Source organism: Sarcophilus harrisii, chromosome 2 (genome assembly GCF_902635505.1).
Source record: "Sarcophilus harrisii chromosome 2, mSarHar1.11, whole genome shotgun sequence".
Lineage (NCBI taxonomy): Eukaryota > Metazoa > Chordata > Mammalia > Dasyuromorphia > Dasyuridae > Sarcophilus > Sarcophilus harrisii.
Window position 1 is genome coordinate 436,677,387 of NC_045427.1, and position 23,442 is coordinate 436,700,828.

At 34.8% G+C, this 23,442-nt stretch overlaps 1 protein-coding gene and 1 long non-coding RNA gene across 2 annotated transcripts in view; one reads left to right on the forward strand and one right to left on the reverse strand.

Annotated features, from left to right (window-relative positions):
* Nucleotides 1-17,500, forward strand: part of LOC116421728 — an 89,685-nt gene extending 72,185 nt beyond the window's left edge. The window contains exon 4 of the long non-coding RNA XR_004232224.1: nucleotides 17,186-17,500. This is a non-coding gene — a long non-coding RNA (uncharacterized LOC116421728). The remainder of the gene's footprint in view (nucleotides 1-17,185) is intronic.
* The window catches only part of TNFSF8 (TNF superfamily member 8), a 36,283-nt gene continuing 14,239 nt past the window's right edge, over nucleotides 1,399-23,442 (reverse strand). The window contains exons 3-4 of the mRNA XM_003757072.4: nucleotides 7,234-7,305; nucleotides 1,399-2,908 (exon numbers count right to left, since the gene is read on the reverse strand). Coding sequence (XP_003757120.1) covers nucleotides 2,508-2,908; nucleotides 7,234-7,305 — 473 coding nt within the window. The 3' untranslated portion in view covers nucleotides 1,399-2,507. The remainder of the gene's footprint in view (nucleotides 2,909-7,233; nucleotides 7,306-23,442) is intronic.

The following is a 23,442-nucleotide window of genomic DNA, read 5'->3' on the forward strand; positions in this document are numbered from 1 at the left end:
AAACTTTATAAATTTTGTTTTATCATGTCTTGATGTCTCATATTGTCATTAGATTCCACTTGCCCAAACCTAATTTTTAAGTAATAATTTTTAGATTCCTCCTTCTCCATTTGACCAATTCTGTTTTTAAGGAATTATTTTCTTCTATTTTTGAGTTTAGTTTTCTATGCTATTAACTCCTTTTGCATAATACTCTTGCATAACTCATTTCTTTCCCCAATTTTTCTTCTACCTCTCTTTCTTGATCTGTAAAATCTTTTTTGAGTTCTTCCAAGAGGACTTTTGGGACTTTAGACCAATTCATATTCCTCTTTTGGGCTTTGCATATAGGCATTTTGACATTGTTGTCATCTTATAAGTTTGTGTTTTGGTTTTCCCTTTCACCATAGTAACTTTCTCTTGTCAGGACTCTTTTGTTTTTTGCTCATTTAAAAAAGTTGATCTCTGCTTCTGGGCTACAGGGGGCACTGGCCCAAACTTGTTGTACTAAGGGTCAGTGGTCAGGTCACTGGTTTTCTGCACCAGGACCTCTGGGGGTGATGACTTACCCACTGCACTAGCCTAGTCATGCTCATTGTGCCCTGAATCCAGAGCTGGCAGTTTGTCTGCTGTGCCAGGGTTGGACCTCACAACTGATCTGCTGTGCTGATTTCCTGCTGAGCCTGGACCTTGGGGCATCAGTTGCTGATATGTACTGTGGCTACCGATCTCTTGCTGGGTTGCCTGAACATTGTTTTTGCTGGGCTACTCTCCCATTTTAACCTGAGATATACCTTTTCTGAAGTCCTTTTAAGTTATCTTCAGTTGGAAAATTCACTTTTATCTTTTTGTGAATCCATTTGTTCCAGAATTCTTTTAGAGGCTTGATTTAATATTGTTCCTGAGGTAAACTGGAGAAAGCTTAGGCAACTTTCTGGCTGTTCTCTGTTATCTTGGCTTCCTTCTCCCTCCATCAGTTCTTTTAGTAAAGATGATTTATATGTCACAGGATTCTTGACAATTCCTGGAGTTTGAATCGTGACTCAAGTTTTCTTCCTGACTTTTAACACTTAGTAACCAATATGACTTTAGACAAATTTTGTTTCTCTGGAGCTTGGCTTTCTATTCTTTGTAAGGGTCAAATGAGATGAATATGGAGGTGCTTAATAACCTTAGAATGATATAAGTAAGGATAGTGATTATGAAATAAGGATATTCCAAAATGTATTTAAATATTTACAGATTATTGCTTAATAGAGAAATTGAATTGGGGTGAGGGAGACAGAATGATCAAAAGTTTGAACACTGAAACTAAAAGCCCAAAGAAAGTCACAAAAATCTCTGAAGTTCTGATGAAAATCAATGGAAGAAAGATTTTGATTTATCAAACTTTAATTTGTGTACAACAAGACAGGAATATATCTACTGCATGAAGCCACTTCCCCTTTGTTTATCTATCTAAACATATGCTTTTCCCCAGATGTCTGGGTGGGTACAGAAAGAAAGTTTATGAGCCTTGTATTTATTGCAGTCTTTCTTGCTCCAACCTATCTAGTGAAGTTTATTGTAGTCACTTAGGATTTCCTTCTATTATCTTCAGGATCACAGTGATGGAACTTGTCCAAGTTCCATCCATGGCTTTCCAAATATTAAGATTTCTACTCTGTCCTTTTCAACATATTTGCCTACATTTGCATCTAATATTTTCCTGAAAAGCACATGCAGGAATTAGTATCAGCACAGACACTAAGAGAAGTGAAGGTCCAAAACATATACAGCTATTTCTCTTATGTTTACAAGAGAAAACACTCCAGGCATCTGTAGCAGCAGTCATTTGCTGCTTCTATGATTGTCATGAACTATAGTCATTGTTACCAGCTAATGTTCATTGACAGTATAGTATTTCATGTTTTGAGGCAGCAGGAGGCTAATGATTACATGTGCTTGATATGGTTGTTCTTAATTAGAATAAATATAGGCCTTAGTTAATAGTTTACTAAGCATCCCATCTAATTAGTCTTCCTTTTAATCATCTCTTGTTTTTAAATACATTTCCTCCACTCCATGGACCTAGCTTGGCATTGGAGTACTCTACTACAGAGAATCTTCCCTGATATTTGTTTCAAACCACGTGATTTCCTGCCCAGTCCAGCCATTTACTATAATATTCTGGGCATTATTACCAAGTCAGACTATAGGGACAGGTAGCCCAATCTTTCTTGGTTGATTGATCTTTCATTGATTTGGAATTTTAGGTGTGGATGCTTGGAGAGTGGGCTGCTGTGTGACTGAAATTTCTTTTATCTCTTTTGAAAAAAAGTTCCACCAAGAGCCTCTCATATCATCACAGAATGAGTGATGAATGAAAGTGGGTTGGGCATATGTTTTGTACTGTTTAAGGTTTTAATCTAATGACAAAGGTCTCCAGTGAAAAGATTTCTTTTTCTCCCCCTTTAGTTTATGAAAAGCTATAGATGATGTGTGGTATTAATTGATGATTCCTCTCCAAGGACCAAAGGAGGTTAGAATCAGTCAGTTAGATTGCTGTACTTGAAGGCTGCCAACACGCTCTCAAGAGGGAAGGTATTTGTATCCACATATTGGAATTCTTCAACCTTGATAGACACGGTATTGTTGACATCTAGATCTTCCAGAAAGAACTGGGAGAGGTTGGTATAGATTTTCTTTGTTCTTGTTTTTGATTCACAAACGGTAACCAGAGCTTGCTTCTTTGTTTGGTTATTGATGAGAAGTTCCAACTTCAAGTCAATAGTATTGTTTGGGCAACTTGGCACAGAAAATTGCAACTGACAATAGATGATATACAAGCCTGGAGATTGGATGATCAGATCTCCATCATGATATCTAAAGCCATTGAGGATTCCATCTTTGTTCCAGGTCAATTTGGAACTGTTTATTGGCTTTGAAACTGGAAAGAGAAACATAAAAGAACGGAATTGTTGTGTGTATTTGGGAAAAGGTCTAGAATTATCTGTTAAGAGTGTGTAATTAGGATAATCAAGGCTCTGGGGGTCTTTGAGAACACTGTAGGTATAGGATCTCTATTAGAAAAAGCTTGTTAGATAATAGATAAAACATTAGAATCAAGAACACCTGAATTCAAATCTTGTTTTAGACATTTACTTGTTGTGTGACCCTGGGCAAGGCACTTGGCAACACTCTTTTACTTCTTTATTTGTAAAATAAAGATAATTCTCACTGCAACCCTGAGAGTAAGTGCTATTATTAAGTGACATATGTAAAATACTTGACCAGCCTTAAATAGCCATAGAAATATTATTTTTTATTATTTTTACTATGATTATCAGGCTAATTATAAATATTTCAAAGACTCATTGAAACATAAAATCTCAGACCTGGAAGGTATCTTAGTGGCCATCCAGTCCTACCCATACATTAAAAAAACACACTCATCAAGTAGTCATCCAGCCTTTGCTTAAAGTCCCACCTCCTTTCCTTGTAAAGGAGAATCCACTTCCTCCTGAAGTAGCCCATTTCATATAGGGTTAGCTCTAATTCTTATCATTCTCCCCTCTGATATCAAACTTTCATTTGTTTCTTTACATTTTGCACTCCTTGCTCTTTATTTCACCCTCTAGTATACAACAGAACAAGTCTAAAAAACTATATGATACTCTCTCAAATACTTGTAAGATACTTCCATACCTTCTTCCTCTTTCCTAAGTCTTTTGTCCAAGCTGAAAATCCCAGTTCCTTTAACTGATCTTTATATGTCATGAAGCTGAGGATCTTTACCATCCAATTTGTCCTCCTGTTACATATACAGTTTATTCTGGATGTCCCCTATATAAGAACTTTTAGCAATAAGTGGTAGTTTCATCTAATGGATCATAGTTTCGAATCATAGATTTAGAACAGGAAGGTAGCTTAGAGTACAAGCCCAAAGCCTTTATTTTATAAATGAGGAAAATGAGGTATAAGAAGTAACTTGCCCAAAGTTTCATAGGTAAATAGCAGAACTGGAATTTCAACCAGTCTTTGAACTTCAAAGCACACTTTCCATAGTGCCACAGGCTTGACATAGGGGAAAACACATACAAAACCCTTTCTATTAAAACCTATTCTAAGTTAGAATGGGCTGCTTCAGGAAATATAAATTCCCCTTTACTAATAAGTTCCCCTTTAGTAGAAGTCTTCAAATAGGATGGCTGCTTTTCAGGGATGGTTTAGAGGGAATTTCTGTTCTTATTGAAATAAAATTTTATTGATATTTTTATTTTTTACATCAGCTACTGTTTCCAATGTATCTTTGCCCTCTCTTCTCAAAGATCTATTTCTTATAATAAAGAATAAAGGAAAGAAAAAATAATTTGGCATAACAAAACATCAAAAATATCTGATATCATATGCAGTACTCCATGACTCCAAGTTCTGCAATCTCTGTAAAGAAAAGAAAGAGCTTCCTTCTCATAGCTTTTCTTTGGGGCCAAGTTTTGTTATTGTAATTTCATAACATTCACTTTCTATTTTATTGTTGTTTCCATTTATGTTGTTGTCATATATATAGTTTTCTTTACTTAACAATGCATCATTTCATGCCTTCCCATGTTTTTCTGTATTTACAATTTCCTATAAAACAGTAATGATATGCCATTATGTTAATCTATCATGATTTGTTTAGCTATTCTCCAATCTATGTGCATCTATTAGTTTCAATGGAATCTATATATGGAATCTTTCTTTTTATCACTGATACATTCCTAGAAGTGGAAGCTCTGGATTAAAGGGCATGAGATGTTTAATCATTTATGCAAATTACTTTCCAGAATGTTTAGCCCCTTAAAAGCATTGCTAAGAATATGTTAATATCTGTCTTTCCATAATCCTCCTAATATTGACTATTCTTATCTTTTGTCATCTTTCCAATTTGTTGCATTTATATCCAACTTTATAGTGATTATATTCACTTTATAGTGAAACCTAAGAATTGTTTTGATTTGACAACATTTTAATATAGTTGTTAATAATTTGCTATTCTTTTGAGAGCTGTTTGTTCACATACTTTGACTACTTATCTGTTGGGAAATGACTTTTGATCATGTATTTCTTAGCTAGGTGGCACAATGGATAGAGCACTAGTCCTGGAGACAGGAAGACCTAAGTTTAAATCTTGCCTCAGATACTTACTAGCCATGTGACCTTGGTCAAGTCACTTGATTCTGTTTACCTCAGCTTCCTCATCTGTCAAATGAACTGGACAAGGAAATGGTAAACCATTCCAGTATCTTTGCTAAGAAAACTGCAAATTGTAGGACACAGTTGAAATAGCTATAACAGCTTAGATATCTAATGCTTATCAGAAATATTTGATACAAAGATTTTTCCTCAGGTAACCATTTGATTAAAGTTATCTCTTTTAAAATTATTTTTAATTGTCATGGGGAGATTTCAGGTACAGAGTGGACCAAATCATCTTTGGAGTCTTTTTCAACTCTGAGATTCTTTTTTATTTTTGTAAGAAAAAATGATCATTCTCATTTTATAAAAGGTTCAATGTCTTTTAAAAAATTTTAATAGCTTTTTATTTACAAGTTATATGCATGGGTAATTTTACAGCATTGACAATTGCCAAACCTTTTGTTCCAATTTTTCCCCTCCTTTCCCCTACCCCCCAACTCTGAGATTCTATAATCATGTTGCTGAGATTGACTTTGTAAAAACTAGACTTCACTAATAAAGTGACTTTTAGATGATATAATGGATCTAGCATTGGGCTTGTAAGCATGAAGACTTGAATTCAAATCTGGCCCATGACACTTACTAGCTGGTATATAGCAGGTACTATATAAATGCTAATTATTATTATTATTAATTTTCAAAACAGAGGCTAAAGTTAGTAGTTTTAATTGCCGCTGCTACTATGCTACTCTTTTATAACAGAAAGTAAAAATTTCTCACTGATCTCTAATGCAAGTCACTTGCTAACGGTAAGATTTAAATTACTGGCAAAAACAAATTTAAAAAGGAAAATAAGATGACCATGGCTAATGAGGAGATTTATAGCTAATGTTAGATTTTTCTTCCACTTAGGCTTTGGAATAGCAGCACATTCTAATATTTCCTCGAAACATCTGTCTCTTGACAGAAGCATCTAGCAATATGCAAAAAGGTTTTGGGGTTGTTCATTAAGAAGTCAATTGGAAAGGCAGAAGTTTGCAATATATTAAACACATCTTACTAGTACAAAAAAAGTCCTAAAGATAGTCATTCTATTGAATATGTGGCTTTAGTAGCCATGAGGGAGATAGTCAAAAGTCATATAAACATGATAAAATTCAACAATTCTTTGACTCATATATGGAACTCTCAATCTGGTCATTCTGTTCTCTCATATTTAGCCAGATCCAATCATACTTCACTTTATATCCTGGCTATCTCTGCTGCGCTTCCAATCCCTCCCCACAATGAATGCCATGCCCTCTTCCCTGCCATTCTTCAACTCTGCAGTCATAATCAAATCAATACTACTATCACTGGTGGAGAGGATGTGTCACGTTATTGTCTTAGGTTCCACTTAGCATTGCTCTGACATCTCAAACCAAAGCATAACTCCCTGGCTACCATTTCCTTTTATAATATGTATTATCTCCCCTTAAAAGAAAAAAAAGTTTCTCAGTGTCAGGAACTGTATTGCTTTTTTGTCTCTAGGCTTAGGATGGAATTGACATGATAATTTCTTAATAACTCCATCTTCTTTCGGTCTTCCCTCCCTCTTTCCTTTTTCCCCCTCTTTTCTTCCCTCCTTTCTTCCCTCCTTCCTCCCTCCCTCCCTCCCTTCCTTCCCTTCTCCCTCTCTTCCTTCTTCCCTCTCTCCCTTCCTTCCTCCCTTCTTCCCTCCTTCTTTTTCTCCCTCCCTCCCTCCTTCCCTCCCTCCTCCCTTGCTTCCTTCCTCAGTAACTAAATAGGGAAATGACCATTAGAAGTTAGGCAAATAGCTAGGTGGCTCAGTGGATAGAATGCCAAGCTTGAAGTCAGAAAGATCTAGGTTCAAATCAGGCCTCAGATATTAGATCATCCAGGGCAATTCACTTAACCCTGTTTGCCTCAATTCTTCATTTATAAAATGAGCTTGAGAAGGAAATAGCAAACTATTCCAGTATTTTTGCCTAGAAAATACGAAATGGGGTCATGAAAAGTTAGACATAACTGAAATCACCTAAGAACAACCAGATAGAATTTAGAGGATTAGATAAAGGGAATTCAGTTACTGACCTTGTAGATATGCTGATGACTCAGTCCCAAGGGGCTTCTTCAGGATACTTAAGAAGTCCAATGAGCAATTTCCTAAAAACAAAAAACCCCAACAAACAAAAAAGAAAAAAAATACTAAAAGTTCTTATCTCAACTTTTGGGAACAACATATACATTCCTGATTACCCTCCAAAACATATGATTTAGTATGACAATTTCTTTTTCAATATCAGGGGAGTGGCTTTTTTCTCATTTCACCATTAACCAATTCCAGTGATTTCTAGGTAATAAATACATAATTATGTCTAGATAAGATGAGATAGGAAAAAGATGTTGACACATTGCTTACAATGCAGTAGGGAGGGAGACTTTTCTTTAATGGGAAAAAACAAGGACAGCTCTTATGATCAAGTATAGTGATATCACCAAAGAACTATAAGCCATTTTACATTTTATGAGGATAAGGGATTCACTATCTCAAATCTATTGACACTTTCAGTTATCCTTTCATTCTATACTCCTGTTTCTGAAGAAGTACATGGTCCATTCCTTTGCAGAGGCTAATAACTTCTTTTCACGGCATTCTCTCACGTGTTCTCTGGCAGGACTCTGTCTCTGTCTTTGTCTCTCTTCCCTTCCTCTCCCTGTACTTTCTTCTCCCTCCTTCTTTTCCCTCTCCTTCTCTCCTCATTTTTTCTCTTTTTTTTCTTCTCACCTCCCTCTCCTTCTTTCTTTTCCCTATGAATGGGACTGATTGGATGAAGTTTCCTCAATTTATGAGACTAGGTCTAAGTCACAAAATCACTGTTTCCAGAGCCAGAAGATCAGGTTTTGGACCCTGGGTTGCAGAAAGTCACATGATCTCTAAAAAGTCAGACCCTAAGTTTCAGGAAGTGACATGACCCACAAGAAGCAGACAACATTGGTGAACATTGGTCTGTGATGGTTATTTCCTTTTTGTCTATCCAGTGAAAAGGCTCAGGTCTTTTGCTATTTACATCTCAACAAGCCAGAAGTTTATGAGGTTACTCCAGGGAGCTGGGAGGCCTCCCAGGTGTGTGTCTGGGCCTCTCCCTATAGGGACTAAATAAATGCTTTCGCTTTGTATTTGATGATGTTTCTAACTGGTTAATTTGGGAAAGGGGCCGAGCACCCGTCCCACACACCCATTAACTTCTTTCTGCTTGCCTACATACATGCTCAAATCTTCCTCATTCCTAGAAACAAATCTCTTTGACCCTGCAATCATTTAAAATAATCATTGTATACTAGATTTCCTCATATTGCGAAACACCTATAAATTATTCTTTCTACTTGTTGCCTCCATTTTCTCATTACCCAAGAAATTCAGACATTATCACCCAACTGAAATTGCTTTCTCTAAGATTATAGATGATCTTTAAAAATTGCTTTTTACTATAAAGTCACTTCTTAATATGCATCCCAAATAGAACCCATTCTTGAAACAGAGAAAATAGGTAAAATATAGCAGTCATATTGCACAGTATTATAGCATTTGACACCTGTATCTCTTGCCTCTCTACAAAGAGTATGTTTCCTCAACTGTCTTCCAAGACATTTTGCTTAATTGGAGTTTAGCTGTAATCAATTCATGTTTTACTTTCTATCACCATACTTACTGTGTTTATCGCCTTCTACTTCTGCTTTATTGATTGTACTAGCTCATATGATACTTTACATATTTCTCAGATCTCCTCATATTCATAATTTCTTATAGCTTCATATTATTCCATTATGTTAACATGCCATCCTTTGTTTCATTCTTCCCCAAATGATGAGCTCCTACTTTGTTTCCCATTTTTCCTACCACAAAAGATCATGGAGTATGCTGAAGTCAATTTATGAAAATTGATAGTTAAATTTTCAATGTAAACATTTATACCTCAGAAATTGCCTAAAAATTCAGGTATGAATTATTATTCTTTGTCTAGATTTAAGAAAATGAAGGGAAGATGTTAATAATACAGGTTAAACTTAGAATTATATCTTGCAACACCCCTGAAGTCAGGAGTATCTTTGTTCAAATCTGGCCTCACACTCTTATTTGCTGTGTGACCCTGGGCTCACACTCTTATTTGCTGTGTGACCCTGGGAAAAATCCTCTTTCTCCCCCCCAAAAAATAGCATATCACACATATATTTCCCTCCAGAAAGTCAGTTCTTAAATATTGACCAGAATCACCCCTGAGTGATGCTCTGAATATTTTGGTAAGTGATAGAACTGAATCTGATATCTTTGGAGTATATGCCCAGTTTCTAGATTTATTGGATCAAAAGATCAGAAAAATAAAGTGACTTTTCTTAGATAAAACTGAACTACTTCCTAGAACAGGATCCAAATTGTAACTCTACTAACAGTATATTAGTGTGCCTATTTTCCAGCAACACTCTAACATTGATTATTTCCATATTTTAAAATCTTTATCACCTTAACACATGAAAGTGAAAATTCAAATAATTATTTTAATTTACATTTCTCTTTTAGTAATTAGGAGAATTTTAAAATAATTTACATTTCTTCTTTTGAAAATTATGTTATCATATACTTTGATCTTTTATTTATTGGGAAATTGTGTAAATAACATATATCTTACATATAAGATTTTTATGGGAGATAATTTAAAGTAAATATGCTATTAACTCTATCCTCTGAATATTTAGTCAAACTCGTTGATATGTAATTTTGATTATTTGAAACCAATAATTTTCAGAGGTATCTTTATGAGTAACTACTTTTCTTTTAAGCTGTTCAATATGCTAATTCCAATTACAGAGTTGGTATTAGTTTTTTCTGGTATTTTTCAAAGGAAGTCTTTATCTTATCAGTACAAAAAAAGACTCCCTTGTTAGGTACAAGCCTTTGTGTTCTCTATTTTACTGGATGATAGAATAGATATTTAAAATCATTTTCTTCTCTTGAAGTCATTTAATGCTTTCAGATAATACAGCATGGTATTTGCAACATGTTGGGGGAGGTAGAAGTGATGGGATACCTACCATCAGTAGAGCAATTATTTCTATAACACATACAAGAAAAATTAATTAGGATCAGCTATCCTTGGAATTGTCCTTAATCTCATTGAAGTTAATTAATTCATATTTCTCAATAAATGCCATCTTGCAGTTAAAGTGCTGATAACCAAAAGCTTCAGTATCTGGGCTTTCACAGCTTTTAGCTATTAGCATTTACTTATTGCTAATTTTTCTCTCTCCCTTCCAATTTAATTTCTTTTGATTCCTCCTCCTCTTCATTTGGATAAGATTATGATTCCAAATCTTCCTCTATCACTCTTTCCCATCAATCTCTTAACTTAATCAATACTCTTTCGTGGCAATCTTTTCTGAGAAACATTCATTTATTCTGTCCTCTTATTTCTATCTTTATTTGTTTATTCTGAATTTTATTTTCTCATTAATGGTCATATATTAATATATTTCTTTTTTTATTCTTGATGTGTCCCTCATGAAAGGTAGGGCTTCTGAAAAACAAAAATAATTGAATTTGGTCCTCTATTCCATTCCTGAATTCTTACATTTTGAGATGTTGCCTTTATTTTCCCTTCCTTTATTTTTTTCTTTCATTATTATTATTAATTTGTGGATTCTTTTTTTTGTATCCTACTCCTTGAAATATTAACTCAAGAAAGAAAAAAATTGGGATTGGAGAAATCAGTCTATATTCTGAGTCAGGTCTGACTCCCATACCTTTCTCATGAGCATGCACCCCTCCCATTGTTCACCTTACTCCATCCCACCGTGTTCTTTTTGTCATCCCTAGAGGACAGTACACATTTATATTTTCTCTCCTGAGGTAAGGTGCCATATTGCCACCTTTGTTCAGAATGAGTTGTCCTGTAAGCATTTCAATGTGCCATTCACCCCAGTGCATCTATTACATTTTTTGTAATGTACATACATTTTTTGTGTCTTTTCTACCTCCTCCCACCATGGAAACATTTCAATTACATTATTTCCTTTTCCCTTCTAGGAATAGAAGAGGAAGAGGGAGAGAGAGATGAATGAAAGATCATTCTTTTATTTCCTGCCTCTTATCCCTTCTTCTCCATTGTTCTTACCTAACTCTCTAACAACCTCTCATATACTTTGAGAGTCTGAAAAATTATTACTCATTTTTTACAAATACATCTGGACTGGATAGAATTTCATTTCTAGGATTCTTCCTTCTCCCTATTTTGTCTTTCCCTTTCCCCATCAGAACAAGTTACCATTATGCCTTCTTCCTATGCCACGCTGAAATGAGTGATTTACTTGTAAGAGGACTGGTTTATCATTCATAAAGTATCAAATCAATTCCCCCCTTTCTTTCTCTTGACTCTTTCAGTTCCCTTAAGTTTTTTAGCCCCATTGTACTCTTTTATTTCTTAATAGTTTTTCTTTACTTTTTCTTTTAACTTTCAATTAGATTTTTAAAAAAGTAGCCTTTTCTTAATCTGAATAATTAGATAATTGATTTCTTTGCTTAGTTCATGATAATTGCACTATTGCCTTTAGGATGTTATTTTTTCTTTGTAGTAACTGAAAATTAAATACCCTCACCCTAAGTTTTTCAAAGAAACAACTTAAATGGTTTTCTTTTTTTTTAAGGTTAATATTCAGATCTCTTCATGGATAAATAGCTTCATCATTGAAAGATGTTACTTTAGGGATGGATCCTTTATTTTTTCAGCTATTCTACATTCTGATTTATTGTTGATTTGAAGCAATCTTGATTTATTACAACTGACTTTTCTTCAGTATTCAAAACCTTTTTCTGTTCACTTGCAAAATTAGTGGTGAAAATGTCAAACTTATTATCAAAATGCCTTAGAATTTTAAACTTGAATTTTGTTTATTAACAACCTGCCAATTTTATCCATTAGTACTTTGATCTCTGTTTTCAAAACTTCTGGGAAGTTTTCTGGAATCATTTCCTGAGTATGTTTTGCAGACTTAAATTTATTATTCTTATTACTTTTTTGGAAATACAGTTTAGCAAGAACACCGATAAGCCAGAAAGCTTTAAGGGGGAAGATACTCACTATGATGAAGGACCTTGAGTTCATGCCATGTGAAAACTGTTAAAATACTATATCTTAGAGAAGAGGAGATTTGAGTTGGGATGGGGGATGGAGGAATATAATAATTATCTACAAAAATTTGAAATCTCATGTGGAATGAGATATTAGATTTCTCATTCATGGTTCTAAGGGGAAGAATTAGGCTGAAGTTGCCAAGGGAAAAATTTAGGCTTGATAAAAGAAAGGAAAAAAAAACCTTAATAATTGGAGTTCTTCCAAAAAATAATGGGAATCCTCAGGAGTTAGTATATTTTTCTGTAGAGGGCTGAAACTCTTGAGTCTTGCCCTGAGGTCCGTTCAAGCTCTTAGGACTAATTACTGATTGGACAATACTTATGCTTAGACAATGCATATGCTTAGAAAATGGTCCTTCCCACTATCCTGTGCTGGCTCAATGATTGGTGTATATAGAGGATTGTAGGAGGGACTAGGTGGTGGTGTAAGACAGAGTTACACTTTGGCGGTAGAAGAGGAAGAAGGTGGTCGTGGAGATTCTGTTTCCATCCTGTTCAATCCTGCATCTAAAGACCAAGAATAAAGACTAAGGATTTTTGCTTATCCTGACTCCAGCTGATTCTGGGGTGTCTGGGGTGCTAGTGTGGTGGTCACATTTTTCCTTATTAAAGGTCTTCAAGCAGAGGCTGGATGACCACTTGGATATAAGATAAGAGATTCTTATTCAAATTTTATGGGATGACTGTGTCTCTTCTAATTTTAAGTTTCTGTGAATTCCATGAGTAATAAGACAATGGTTTTTGGAAATGGTAGTATCAATGGTACCATTCTTGTTCTTCTTGTTCATGTTCTTAAAGTTTACTTACTTTGATTCTGAAAGAACACAAATTCTGTAAAAGCCATTGTCTTTGGTTTTTCTTCTACCAGTTTTTCTGTCACTTATTGGATTCTACATCTGTCATACTGTTTTTTAGAGATATTACTTTGCTGAGATTTTCCTTTAAATGTTTTAAGCTCTGTGTTTTGTTTATCTTCCTCCTACCTCTGCCTTTTAGAATCCTTGGTTTCCATTAAGACTCAGCTCTTGTTCCAGTCTTTACCCAGTTCTTCTGGAGGACAGTGACTTCGCCTTTAAACTTATCTTGTATCTACTTTGTATATATATTGTATGCACCTGTGTGTGTGTGTGTGTGTGTGTGTGTGAGAGAGAGAGAGAGAGAGAGCGAGAGAGAGAGAGAGAGTGAATGAAAGAGAGATTTCATTAGAATATAAAAAATTCTTGATGGCAGGAATTATTATTATTATTTACTTTTTCTTCTTATTTCCCACACTTATAGTAAATTTTTGATAAATACTTATGGATTGATGAGTAGAAAACTTGAAATTCTGAATCTCTATCCTTCCTTGAATTCCATAACACTCTCCTTTTTGATTCTCCTTTTATATATCTGACTGCTCTTTTTCAGTCATCTTTGCTGAAGCTTCCATCTCCTTACTCATCCTATTTCATCAGAGTGTCCTTCTATATTTTGTCATGGACCCTCTTCTTATCTACTTCTTCTCCTTGGTGATTTCATCTTTTCTCATGAGTTGACATTATAAGTACATAAATACATTATTTGTCTACATAACCAGTCATAACCTCTCCCCTGAATCCAGTACTACCTTACCTACCAAACATTTTCACTTGGAAGTCTCATTAGCAACTTTAACTCCACATTTCAAAAACCAAAACTTTCATCTTTGTCCCTAAATCTTTTCCTCTTTCAAATTTCCCTATTTCTAATGAGAGTACTCCTATCAAAATCATCCTAAATTCTTACATTTCCCATGCCTCCCATTTCCAATTGATTTCTAAGTTCTGTTGACTTAACTTTACAACATCTCTCACATATGTACCCTTCTCTCCATTATTATCCTTTGGGTCTTCATCAAATTTATTTTTATCTATTTTTTTTTTCATATATCCATTCTATTAGTAGAAAATAAACTTGAGAGCAATATATATTTTTTTTGTATTCCAGTCTCTTACATCTTATTTTGAAAATACCAGACACTTAATATATGTTTGTGGGATTGGATAGCTATTATGCTTTTTGTTTTCAAAAATAACAACAAAAAGCTTGTATAAATAAACTTCATCTAAATAAATGTTGCTACTATTCATGAAGTCATATTAACCTGAGATATAGTCTTAGTACTAAAATAATTTTATCAAATTATCATATTTAATTTAATGAAACTTGAAGATATTGCTTCCTTGGGCCTCAGATTCCTTTCATTTCTGATATTTGCTGATTCAGACATTTGTGTTTTAATGGCTCTATGAGTATATGTCTGGTGACACCCTCTGAAGAAGTCTGTAACCTTTAACTCATCAGTTTTTTGTTCCTTTCTTTTCCCCCCACCCCCATAATTTTGACCTGAAACTGATGGATCAGCGTGAACAGTTACTTAGAAGTTCAAGTGGGCTGAAGGGATTGAAGGATGATGGCACATAAAATTCTGTTAGATTTCTGGCTTTGACTCTGATTGCTTCTCTGGACCTTTAGACCCAGGACTTGGGCCTTGAAGTTATACACTTCTTGGTTAGGAGAAGAACTTGGATTTCAGTTACTGTTATGTCTACATGCAATTCAAATCAGTTAAACCATTCTGGTGGGAATAATTAGTCAGTCAAATGGTGATCATTAACTGATTGACCTATTCTGGCCACCCTACCAAAGTTGTTAGGGTTTATAAATACTGACTCATTATATAATTGAGCAAAGGTAGTATTAATGGAATTCTAGATTATAAGTCAATGGAACTGGGTACCATTACTGTATGATTTTGTACATGTTGGTTTTTTTTTTTTTTTGCTCTGAGTCTCAGTTTCCTTATCTGTAAAAAGAAGGGATTAGACTAAATTCCTTTCCAGTTATAAAATTCTATGTTCTGTGAGCTATAAGTTCAAGTTTTTTTTTTTTCCACTCACTCATTCAATATTTACTAACCATCTATTTGTAAAGAATACACTATGCTGAAGTTACAAAGAAATAGGAAAGGAGTCCTGCTCTAAATTCAAAGGAGGGAAGAGGAACTAAGAAGACACAGATAATTTTTATATTCTAGGAGCAAGTGAGATGAGTACAAAGGAAAAGTTAAGGAAAAGGACTATGAGAAAACAAAAAGGTTCCTAGGACAGTGCTTCAATTAGTAGGTATATAATAAATGTTGTTATCAATCCATGTTGATTGATTCCTTTCTCCTGAGGTGGGATTGAGTCAGAGAATAGGTTGAGGTGTAATTCAAATCTTGTGGGAGAGAGAAGACTTCAATAGATGGACATTAGGGTTGGGGAAGAGGAAGGAAAATCATTTCAGTTGGGGGAGATAGAGACCCATTTTTGATCAGAGGAGTAACATAAGCAAAGTCATATTTTAGGAATAGAATTTTCACACAGAAAGAGTTTGAAGAGAAAACTGAAAATAGAACAATTAGGAGATTATTGCATTTATACTGTATTTGAAGTGATGAACCTCTAAATTGCTTTCTATGTCTGAATCTATAAGTTCATAAGGACAATATAGCTAGTAGTCCACTTAGGTTGGGACATAGCCAAATGAAGGGGATGAATAAAGCTAGATTGGAACCAGAATGTAGAGGTCTTGAATGTCAGAATTAAAGATTTAAACTTCACCCCTTCAGTATTCAGTGGACAGTGTTGGGAACTTTTGTGGAAGTTGTAAAAAAAAAAAATCACTGTTACACGCACAAAAGAAAATCAATTTAATATATTAAAGAGGAAGTGAATCTTTTTTTTTTTTTTTCTGAAGTGTTGAGGACTTGCTCCAAAGCTTAATTGTTCTTTTTTTTTTTTTTGACTTTAAAAAAAGATATTCTATTTTTCCAAATATAAGTAAAGATAGTTTTCAACATTTACCTTTACAAAACCTTATTTCCATTTTTCTCCTTCCCTCCCCCCTCATTCCACTCTCATAGACAGCAAACAAGCCAATATAGGTTAAACATGTGCAATTGGAAGAAAATCTTCAAGCATGTCTGGCTTATTCTTCCCCTTCTCTCCCCACCAGGATTTCTGTGAACATAACTGGAAGTTCCATCATTGCACTTAACATTGAGGAAATCAAATTATGTTTTCATAATTTATTCCCATGATTTAGTAGCTAGCAGAGCAATTAGAAGAGATCTGAGTTATTTTGAGCCACCAAAATTAAGAAGTTAAATAGTCTAGGTTCACACAGCTACTAAATGTCTGAGGTCTAATTTGAAGTTAGGTCTTTCTAACTCCAGGCCCAGTGCTCTGTCCACTGTGCCACCTAGTTATCCCTATTAAATATAATTATTGTAATATATATTTTAATAATTTATTTTTAATTTAATAATAAAATAAAGTAAATTTAATAATTATTTTAAATGAATTCATGAAAAGAGTGTTGGGGACCTCCAGATCTGGAGGTCTGGATTCAGATCCCTGCTTTGGCACTAGTCATTTAATCTCTTTGAATGTTAGTTTCCTCATCTGTTAAAAGGGGACGGCAATACATTCACTACCATACTTGGAACTGGGAAATATGCTTCTGTTTTCTTTTGTAACCTACAGGGTACCTGGGATAATGCTATGAATTTATCATAGTAGAATTTGAAAAATCTTTAAAGATCATGTCATCCAAACCCTTAATTTTATAGATGAGATAGTAAAGATCCAAATGAGGGAAGTGACCTACTCAGGGTCACATAGCTCATAGTAGATACTCAATAAATACTTCTTGATAGAATGAATATTTTGATTAAATGGACCTACTCCAAAATCCCTCCCAGCTTTAACATTTTGTGATTCTGTGATTTGACCTTTCTTTTTAGACCTAGAAGAGACCTTAGAGACCAGACACCAACTCTTATAACCTTATTCTCAGGCACACCTTACAAATGAATTAGATGGGAAGATAAGATATGCACTCCAGACCTAAAACTGTGTATCACACCCAGAACAACTACTCCCTCAGCTGATGAAAACATCTTCACCCCACTTTGACTGAGGTAGTACCAGTTATGGCAGGTGAGAATTTAAAGATATATATCAGAAGCCTGACATGTCTGGACTTGTCTTTCTTAAATATTAACTCTTGTCTATCTTTCTTCCTTCATTTCTTTTTTTTCTTCTTCCCTCCCTGTCTCTGTTCTTCCCTCCCTCCCTTTCTCCTTTCCTCCCTCCCTGTCTTCTTTCCTCCTTCTCTTCCTCCCTTCCTCCCACCCTTCCTTCCTCCTTTCCTCCCTTCCTCCTTCCCTTTCTTCTTTCCTTCCTTCCTTTCTTTTTTCTTCCCTACCTCCCTTCCTTCCTACCTACTTCCTTCCCTCTCTCTATCTCTCTTTCTGTCTCACCCCTTCCTCTCCTCTCACTCTCTACTCCTTCCTCTCCTCTCACTCTTTCCCTTCTTCCTTCTCTCTGTATGTTTCTCTGTCTCTGTCTGTCTATCTGTTTTGGTGAAATCAGCTGTGCTTCTGAGAAAGCCAGGGATGGGGAGAAAGGATCTTTAAGATTCATACTTCCTGAACTCAAATGCCAGCGTCTATTTTTAACCTCTTTTAGATTTCTGTTCTGATAGTTTTCCTTTTAGTTTAAGGGAAAAACAAAACAAACTCACTAACCACCCTTCTTTAAGCTTCTTGCTTGAGGGAAAGTCAAAGGTGAATTAGTTTGCCTGGAACTCATGAATCCCCTTAAAATGAGACTACAAAATCTGAGAGTCAAGGGTGGAACATGGAGAAAGCATAGTGTAGATTTGACCATGGAGAGACCATGCACATCCCTCTTAACTGCCAACTTCTAGATTCAGGCTGCCATATATGAACAGCCCAGACAGACTGATTTTGGGGCAATTGGGTGTTGTGCTGAAGTTTCTCCAGAAAGCCAAATGTAATTTCTTTCCTTCTGTCTCATAACTCCTTCTGAATATTGGCCCTAGTGAATAAATATGACAAATTTTCCTCAGTACCCCCATTTAATTTTGTTGCTATTGAAGGACATTGACAAGGGTCTCAGCCAAATGGTTGAGAGATAGATTTATTTGGTTGCCTCTGGTGCCATCTATACTATTGTATGATATACCTGTTTCCAAGAAACTATAGCCCTATAAGGAAAATGCTGGTAGACAGCATTTCCATGTAGATGTTAACAACTGAGCTCTATCAATAGATTTTTGAGCACTTAATGTATGCCCAGGTCTATCCTAGGAGCTAGATGATTATAGGGACAAATATATGTTGGAAATGAGACTTCCGCCCTTTTTAGAATATGGACACATAGACACAATCATACACACACACACACACACACACCCCACAGACAAAAGTAGATTTGGAGACAATGAAGGCTTAAAAAGATCATGGGGATTTATCTCCTCCAATGCTTTTATTAGACTATGCAAGAGAGGGAAGAAGGTTCTTTTCAAAAATCTCATGGTCTCAGGGTGTGTGTGTGTATGTGTGTATGTGTGTGTGTGTGTGGTGTGTGTGTGTGTGTGTGTGTGTGTGTGGTGTGTGTGTGTGTGTGTTGAAAATTGTAGAGAGATAAACTTTTTATTTAAAGATTTCCTAATAAATTAGATCTGTTTAGATATGGACCAGACTAGATTGCCTCAAGAGACAATGAACTTTCTGTTGCCAAATGTGTCCTGGGAGGTCCCTTATTCTTCCTCACCTCTCATTGCTACCAGTTGAAATATTTTAGAGGGATAGGGGATGAGACCAATCTTTTTGAAAAAGATCTGTTCCAATTCTGAGACTTCATATTTACAAAGTAATACAGGATACTTATTGTGTATCTAATTTATATTTTAATATATTTAACATTTACTGGTCATCCTGCCATCTGGGGGAAGGGGTGGTGGGGGAAAGAGGAGAAAAATTGGAGCAAGAGGTTTGGCAATTGTCAATGCTGTAAAGTTACCCATACATATAACCTGTAAATAAAAGGCTATTAAATAAAAAAACAAAACAAAACAAACAAACAAAAAAAGTAATACAGGGGATGAATTATATTGTTTGGACTTTGGAAAGCTAGAGAAATTTAAAGAAGGTATAGCTCAGAAATGGCTAAAGAAGGCTTAATCAAAAAGGTACATCTTTAGTTGAGTCTTGAAATAGAGGTGAAGAGGAGTGATGAGGGTATTTGTATGAGGCTAGAAAGCATAAGCAAAGATAACAAGAGGGAAATAAGTATTAGTGTATTTGTAACAAAATTACCTCATATTTATCCTAAAAGTCTTAGTATATATATTTTGCACATGCTTATTTTCCATATACTTTTATGGTTACCTATTGTTTTTCCCCTTCCTCCCTCCAAAGATAAATTGATAGGTACTGTGCTATTTATGTCTTTATAATCCCAAAATCTAGGATAGTACTTGACACATAGTCAAATTTCATTGGTATAGAGATCTCTCTGAGGTAGAGAGTGAGGAAACTCCCTCTCTCAATGGAGATGGACACCTTCTTTGCAGCTTAATATTTTAGTGAGTTGTCTAGAACCCTGAAAAGTTAAATTAATTTCTCTATGGTCATAGAACAGATATGTGTCTGAGATTGGCCTTGAACCCAATTCTTCTTGGCTTTGGGATAGTTCTCTATCCACTATCCCATGCAATGCCCATGTAATAGGTACTTATTAATACTTTTTTAAATTAATACTTATTGATTGATATGGTCTCTATGTGAGGACTATAAAGAGGAATCTGGCATATTGGAACATAAGGTACTTATTGGGGAGGAGGGGAAACCTGAATTTTGGGGAAGATGCTCTGCAGTAAATAACCAAGGTTCAGTATGACTTGTCTTCAGCCTCTCTTTTCATAGGCAAATGCATTGAGCAAAGTGGGGAAAGATCAGAATTAGAGCAACTTAAGTCAGCTTTGTAAAAGCCTATTATTAAAATTTCAGTGTGAGCATTTATACCTTGAAATTCAATAAACACTGCTGCAAATCAAGGCTTGATTTTTTTTTATTGTATGGAAATAGTATTAGTAAGGTAGATTAAATATTAAAGTATGTTCAGAATGTATCTCCCCCACTATCTGTATTAAAGCATTTGGACTTTATTCTGTGGATAATGGTTAACAATCAAAGAGTTTTGAGTTAGGCAGTGACATCATCAGAATTTCATAATTATCTCTGAGGATAATTTCCAATTACATATTTTCCTCTCAAGTTTTGTTCCTACCATATCACCTGCATATTCCAGGGCAATTTCAAAATTCCACATTTTTAAAAATAAAAAAAAATCTAAATTCATCATCTTCTCATTTATTTCTCCTTCTTGCCCTTAAATTTCAAACTTTGTTTTTCTTGGATTACTTATTCTGACATTTTAACTGGGCCTGGACTGGGTTGCAGACCCTAGAAATAGGGTGTCAGAGATGGTTGTAAGAAACATTGTGTTAAAGTAAGTAAGTGTTACACTTACTGTATACCACTAAGAAGGACTCACTTTTTTTTTTTTTTGCTACTCACATTTCTTTAGAGCTGAGAGGGTCCTCAGACCTATACAGTCTCAAGTAAAAAACTGGGAACATTTTAGCCACTTAGACTCTGTTTATGGAAAATCTAATACTCCAGAATATAGAGATTCAAGCAAATCTATTTTAAACAAAAGCCTTCTTATTAGGAAAAAAAAAAAGATTTAACAAAAGAAATAATGATCTCTTGTCCCTGGTTGTGACTATGCTACTACACTGAAAAGAAAGTTAAAGAAGTCTGGAAAATAAGCCTTTAATCAACCTTCAAAAGCTCATGCTATCTAGTCTGCCAGCAGATGATTTCAGATCCAACCACCAGATCCTGCCAAGGTACAAATCAGGAATAATCAGGCTTTTATAATGATATATCAACCCCAGATCTGGCAGACAGATAATACACTCTCCAAGTGTCAAAACCTGGTAGGACCTAAGGTGCTACTTTGTAGAAATCTCATATTTACCCTTGTCAGGACGGGTTGTATTAGTCCTGTCCTGAGAGCGATGAGTAAAGACAGTTTCTATTACCTATTAAGTTGGAAGGTGATGACTAGAGAAATGGAGCTTCTGTTTTCCATTAAAAGGTTATTTAATTCTGTGCTATTTCAAGTTTCCCTGTTACGTTGGATACCACCAGGTGGTGTCTGTAACTTAACTGAGAGAATGACCTTAAAGGGTACATAGTACTAGACTTACATATGTTAGAATGATCTATTCTTTCATGGAAAACTTGAGGAGTCTTCAAGAGGAAAGTAGAATAAAGGATCTAAACATCTTTCCTGTAAATATCATGTGGCCTTGGACTTATATACTATATTAGGACTTGACTATATGCTCTAGGACTTATTTAGAGAAGGAAATGTAGTGGAAAGGGTGTTGATTTTGGAGTTAAAGATATCCACACTCTTGCTGCTTGTGTGATCTTGGACAAGCTGATTAACCAACCTGGGTTTTATTCTTCTTATCTGTAAAATGACGAGTTATTCTGGTTCAGAAATTCTTTATCTTTTATTTCTGTGTCAGGACTGATTTTGCAATTTGTTGATATTTATGATAATTATGATATTTATGAACCCTATCTCATATTAATGTTTTTAAATGTGTAAAAAATGCATAGGATTACAAGAGAAATTGATTCTGTTGAAATGTTTATCAAAATAGTTTAAAAAAAAAACAAGTTCTTGGAATTTAGTCCAAGTTAATTCAGTAATCTTTAAGAAATCCTAGGTCTTGGGAAGTCTTACATAACTGATGCTAAATGAAGTGAGAAAAACCTAGAGAACATTGTACAAAGTAACAACAAGATTCTGTGATGACCCACTGTGGTGGACTTGGTTCTTTTCAACAATAGGTTGATTCAAAGCAATTCTAATAGATTTGCAAAGGAGAAAGTTATGGAGACTAAATGTGGATCAAAACATTTTAATCTTTTGTTGTTGTTGTTTTTCTTTTTCATATTTTCCCTTTGATCTGATTTTTCTTGTATAGCATGACAAATATGAGAATATTTTTTAGAATTGTACATATTTAATCTATGTTGTATTGTTTGCTGTCTTGGAGGAAGAGACAAAAAAATTTGGAACACAAAATTTTTCAAAGTTGAATGTTAAACTATCTTTGCACGTATTTGGAAAAATAAAATACTATTTTGAAAAAAAAACCTTTAGACTTTCTCTGGGTCTGATAGGTGGCACAATAGATAGATTACTGATCTTGGAATCAGGAAAACTCATCTTCCTGAGTTCAAATCCAACCTTATAGATTTATTAGTTATATGATCCTGGGCAAATCACTTAATCCTTAGTTTCCCTTAGTTTGTTTCAGTTTCCAACATCTGTTTAAGAGCTGGAGAAGGATATGGCAAACTACTCCAGTATCTTTTCCCATAGGGAATCACAAAGCATCAGACACAACTGCAAGAATTCAGCAACAACAATAACAAAGGCCCCAAGAAGATCTCTCACATTACTTCCAATTCTAAACTATACAAAGGAATATATTAACTTACTACCTCCTAATTTCTACTTATTTTATTTATTTATTTATTTTAGCGATTTACTTTTTCTTCACCTTATTTATTCTGTCTGGGATAATGGAAACAATACTGAATCTGGGATCAGAGGCATTTAGAATCTACCTTTGACCATATGACCTGGGACAAGTCATTGGGATCAGTCCTTCCTTTAAAAAAATGAACTAGTGGGATGGGCTGTGATCTGAAGTCTCTTCTAGCTCAGGATTTGTAATCTCTCTCAATAATACAAAGGAGTTAGACTACATGGTCTCTAAGGGACCCTTATAGTATTGACATGTTTTTTTTTTTTTTTCTAGATCTCTTTTAGCTTTAATATTCAATGTTCTAAGCCTGCTTCTAGGTCAACATTCGGAGTTCTAAGATTTCTTCTGTCTTTGATGTTTATTTGTTCCTTTCAGTTACAGCAACATTAATAATTATAGATCTTTATATATTGACAAAGTGCTTTATGTAAATTATTTCATTTACTTCTCATATCAATTCCATTAGGTAGATACCACAGGCTTTATTGTTCAGATGAGCTAATAACACAGATCCTTCATTACTTTTAATATATTATACTTTCTACTACATTACATTCCTCCTTCACAATTAAGTTTTTTCAGCTCTGATTTTCTTTGTTTTAAGA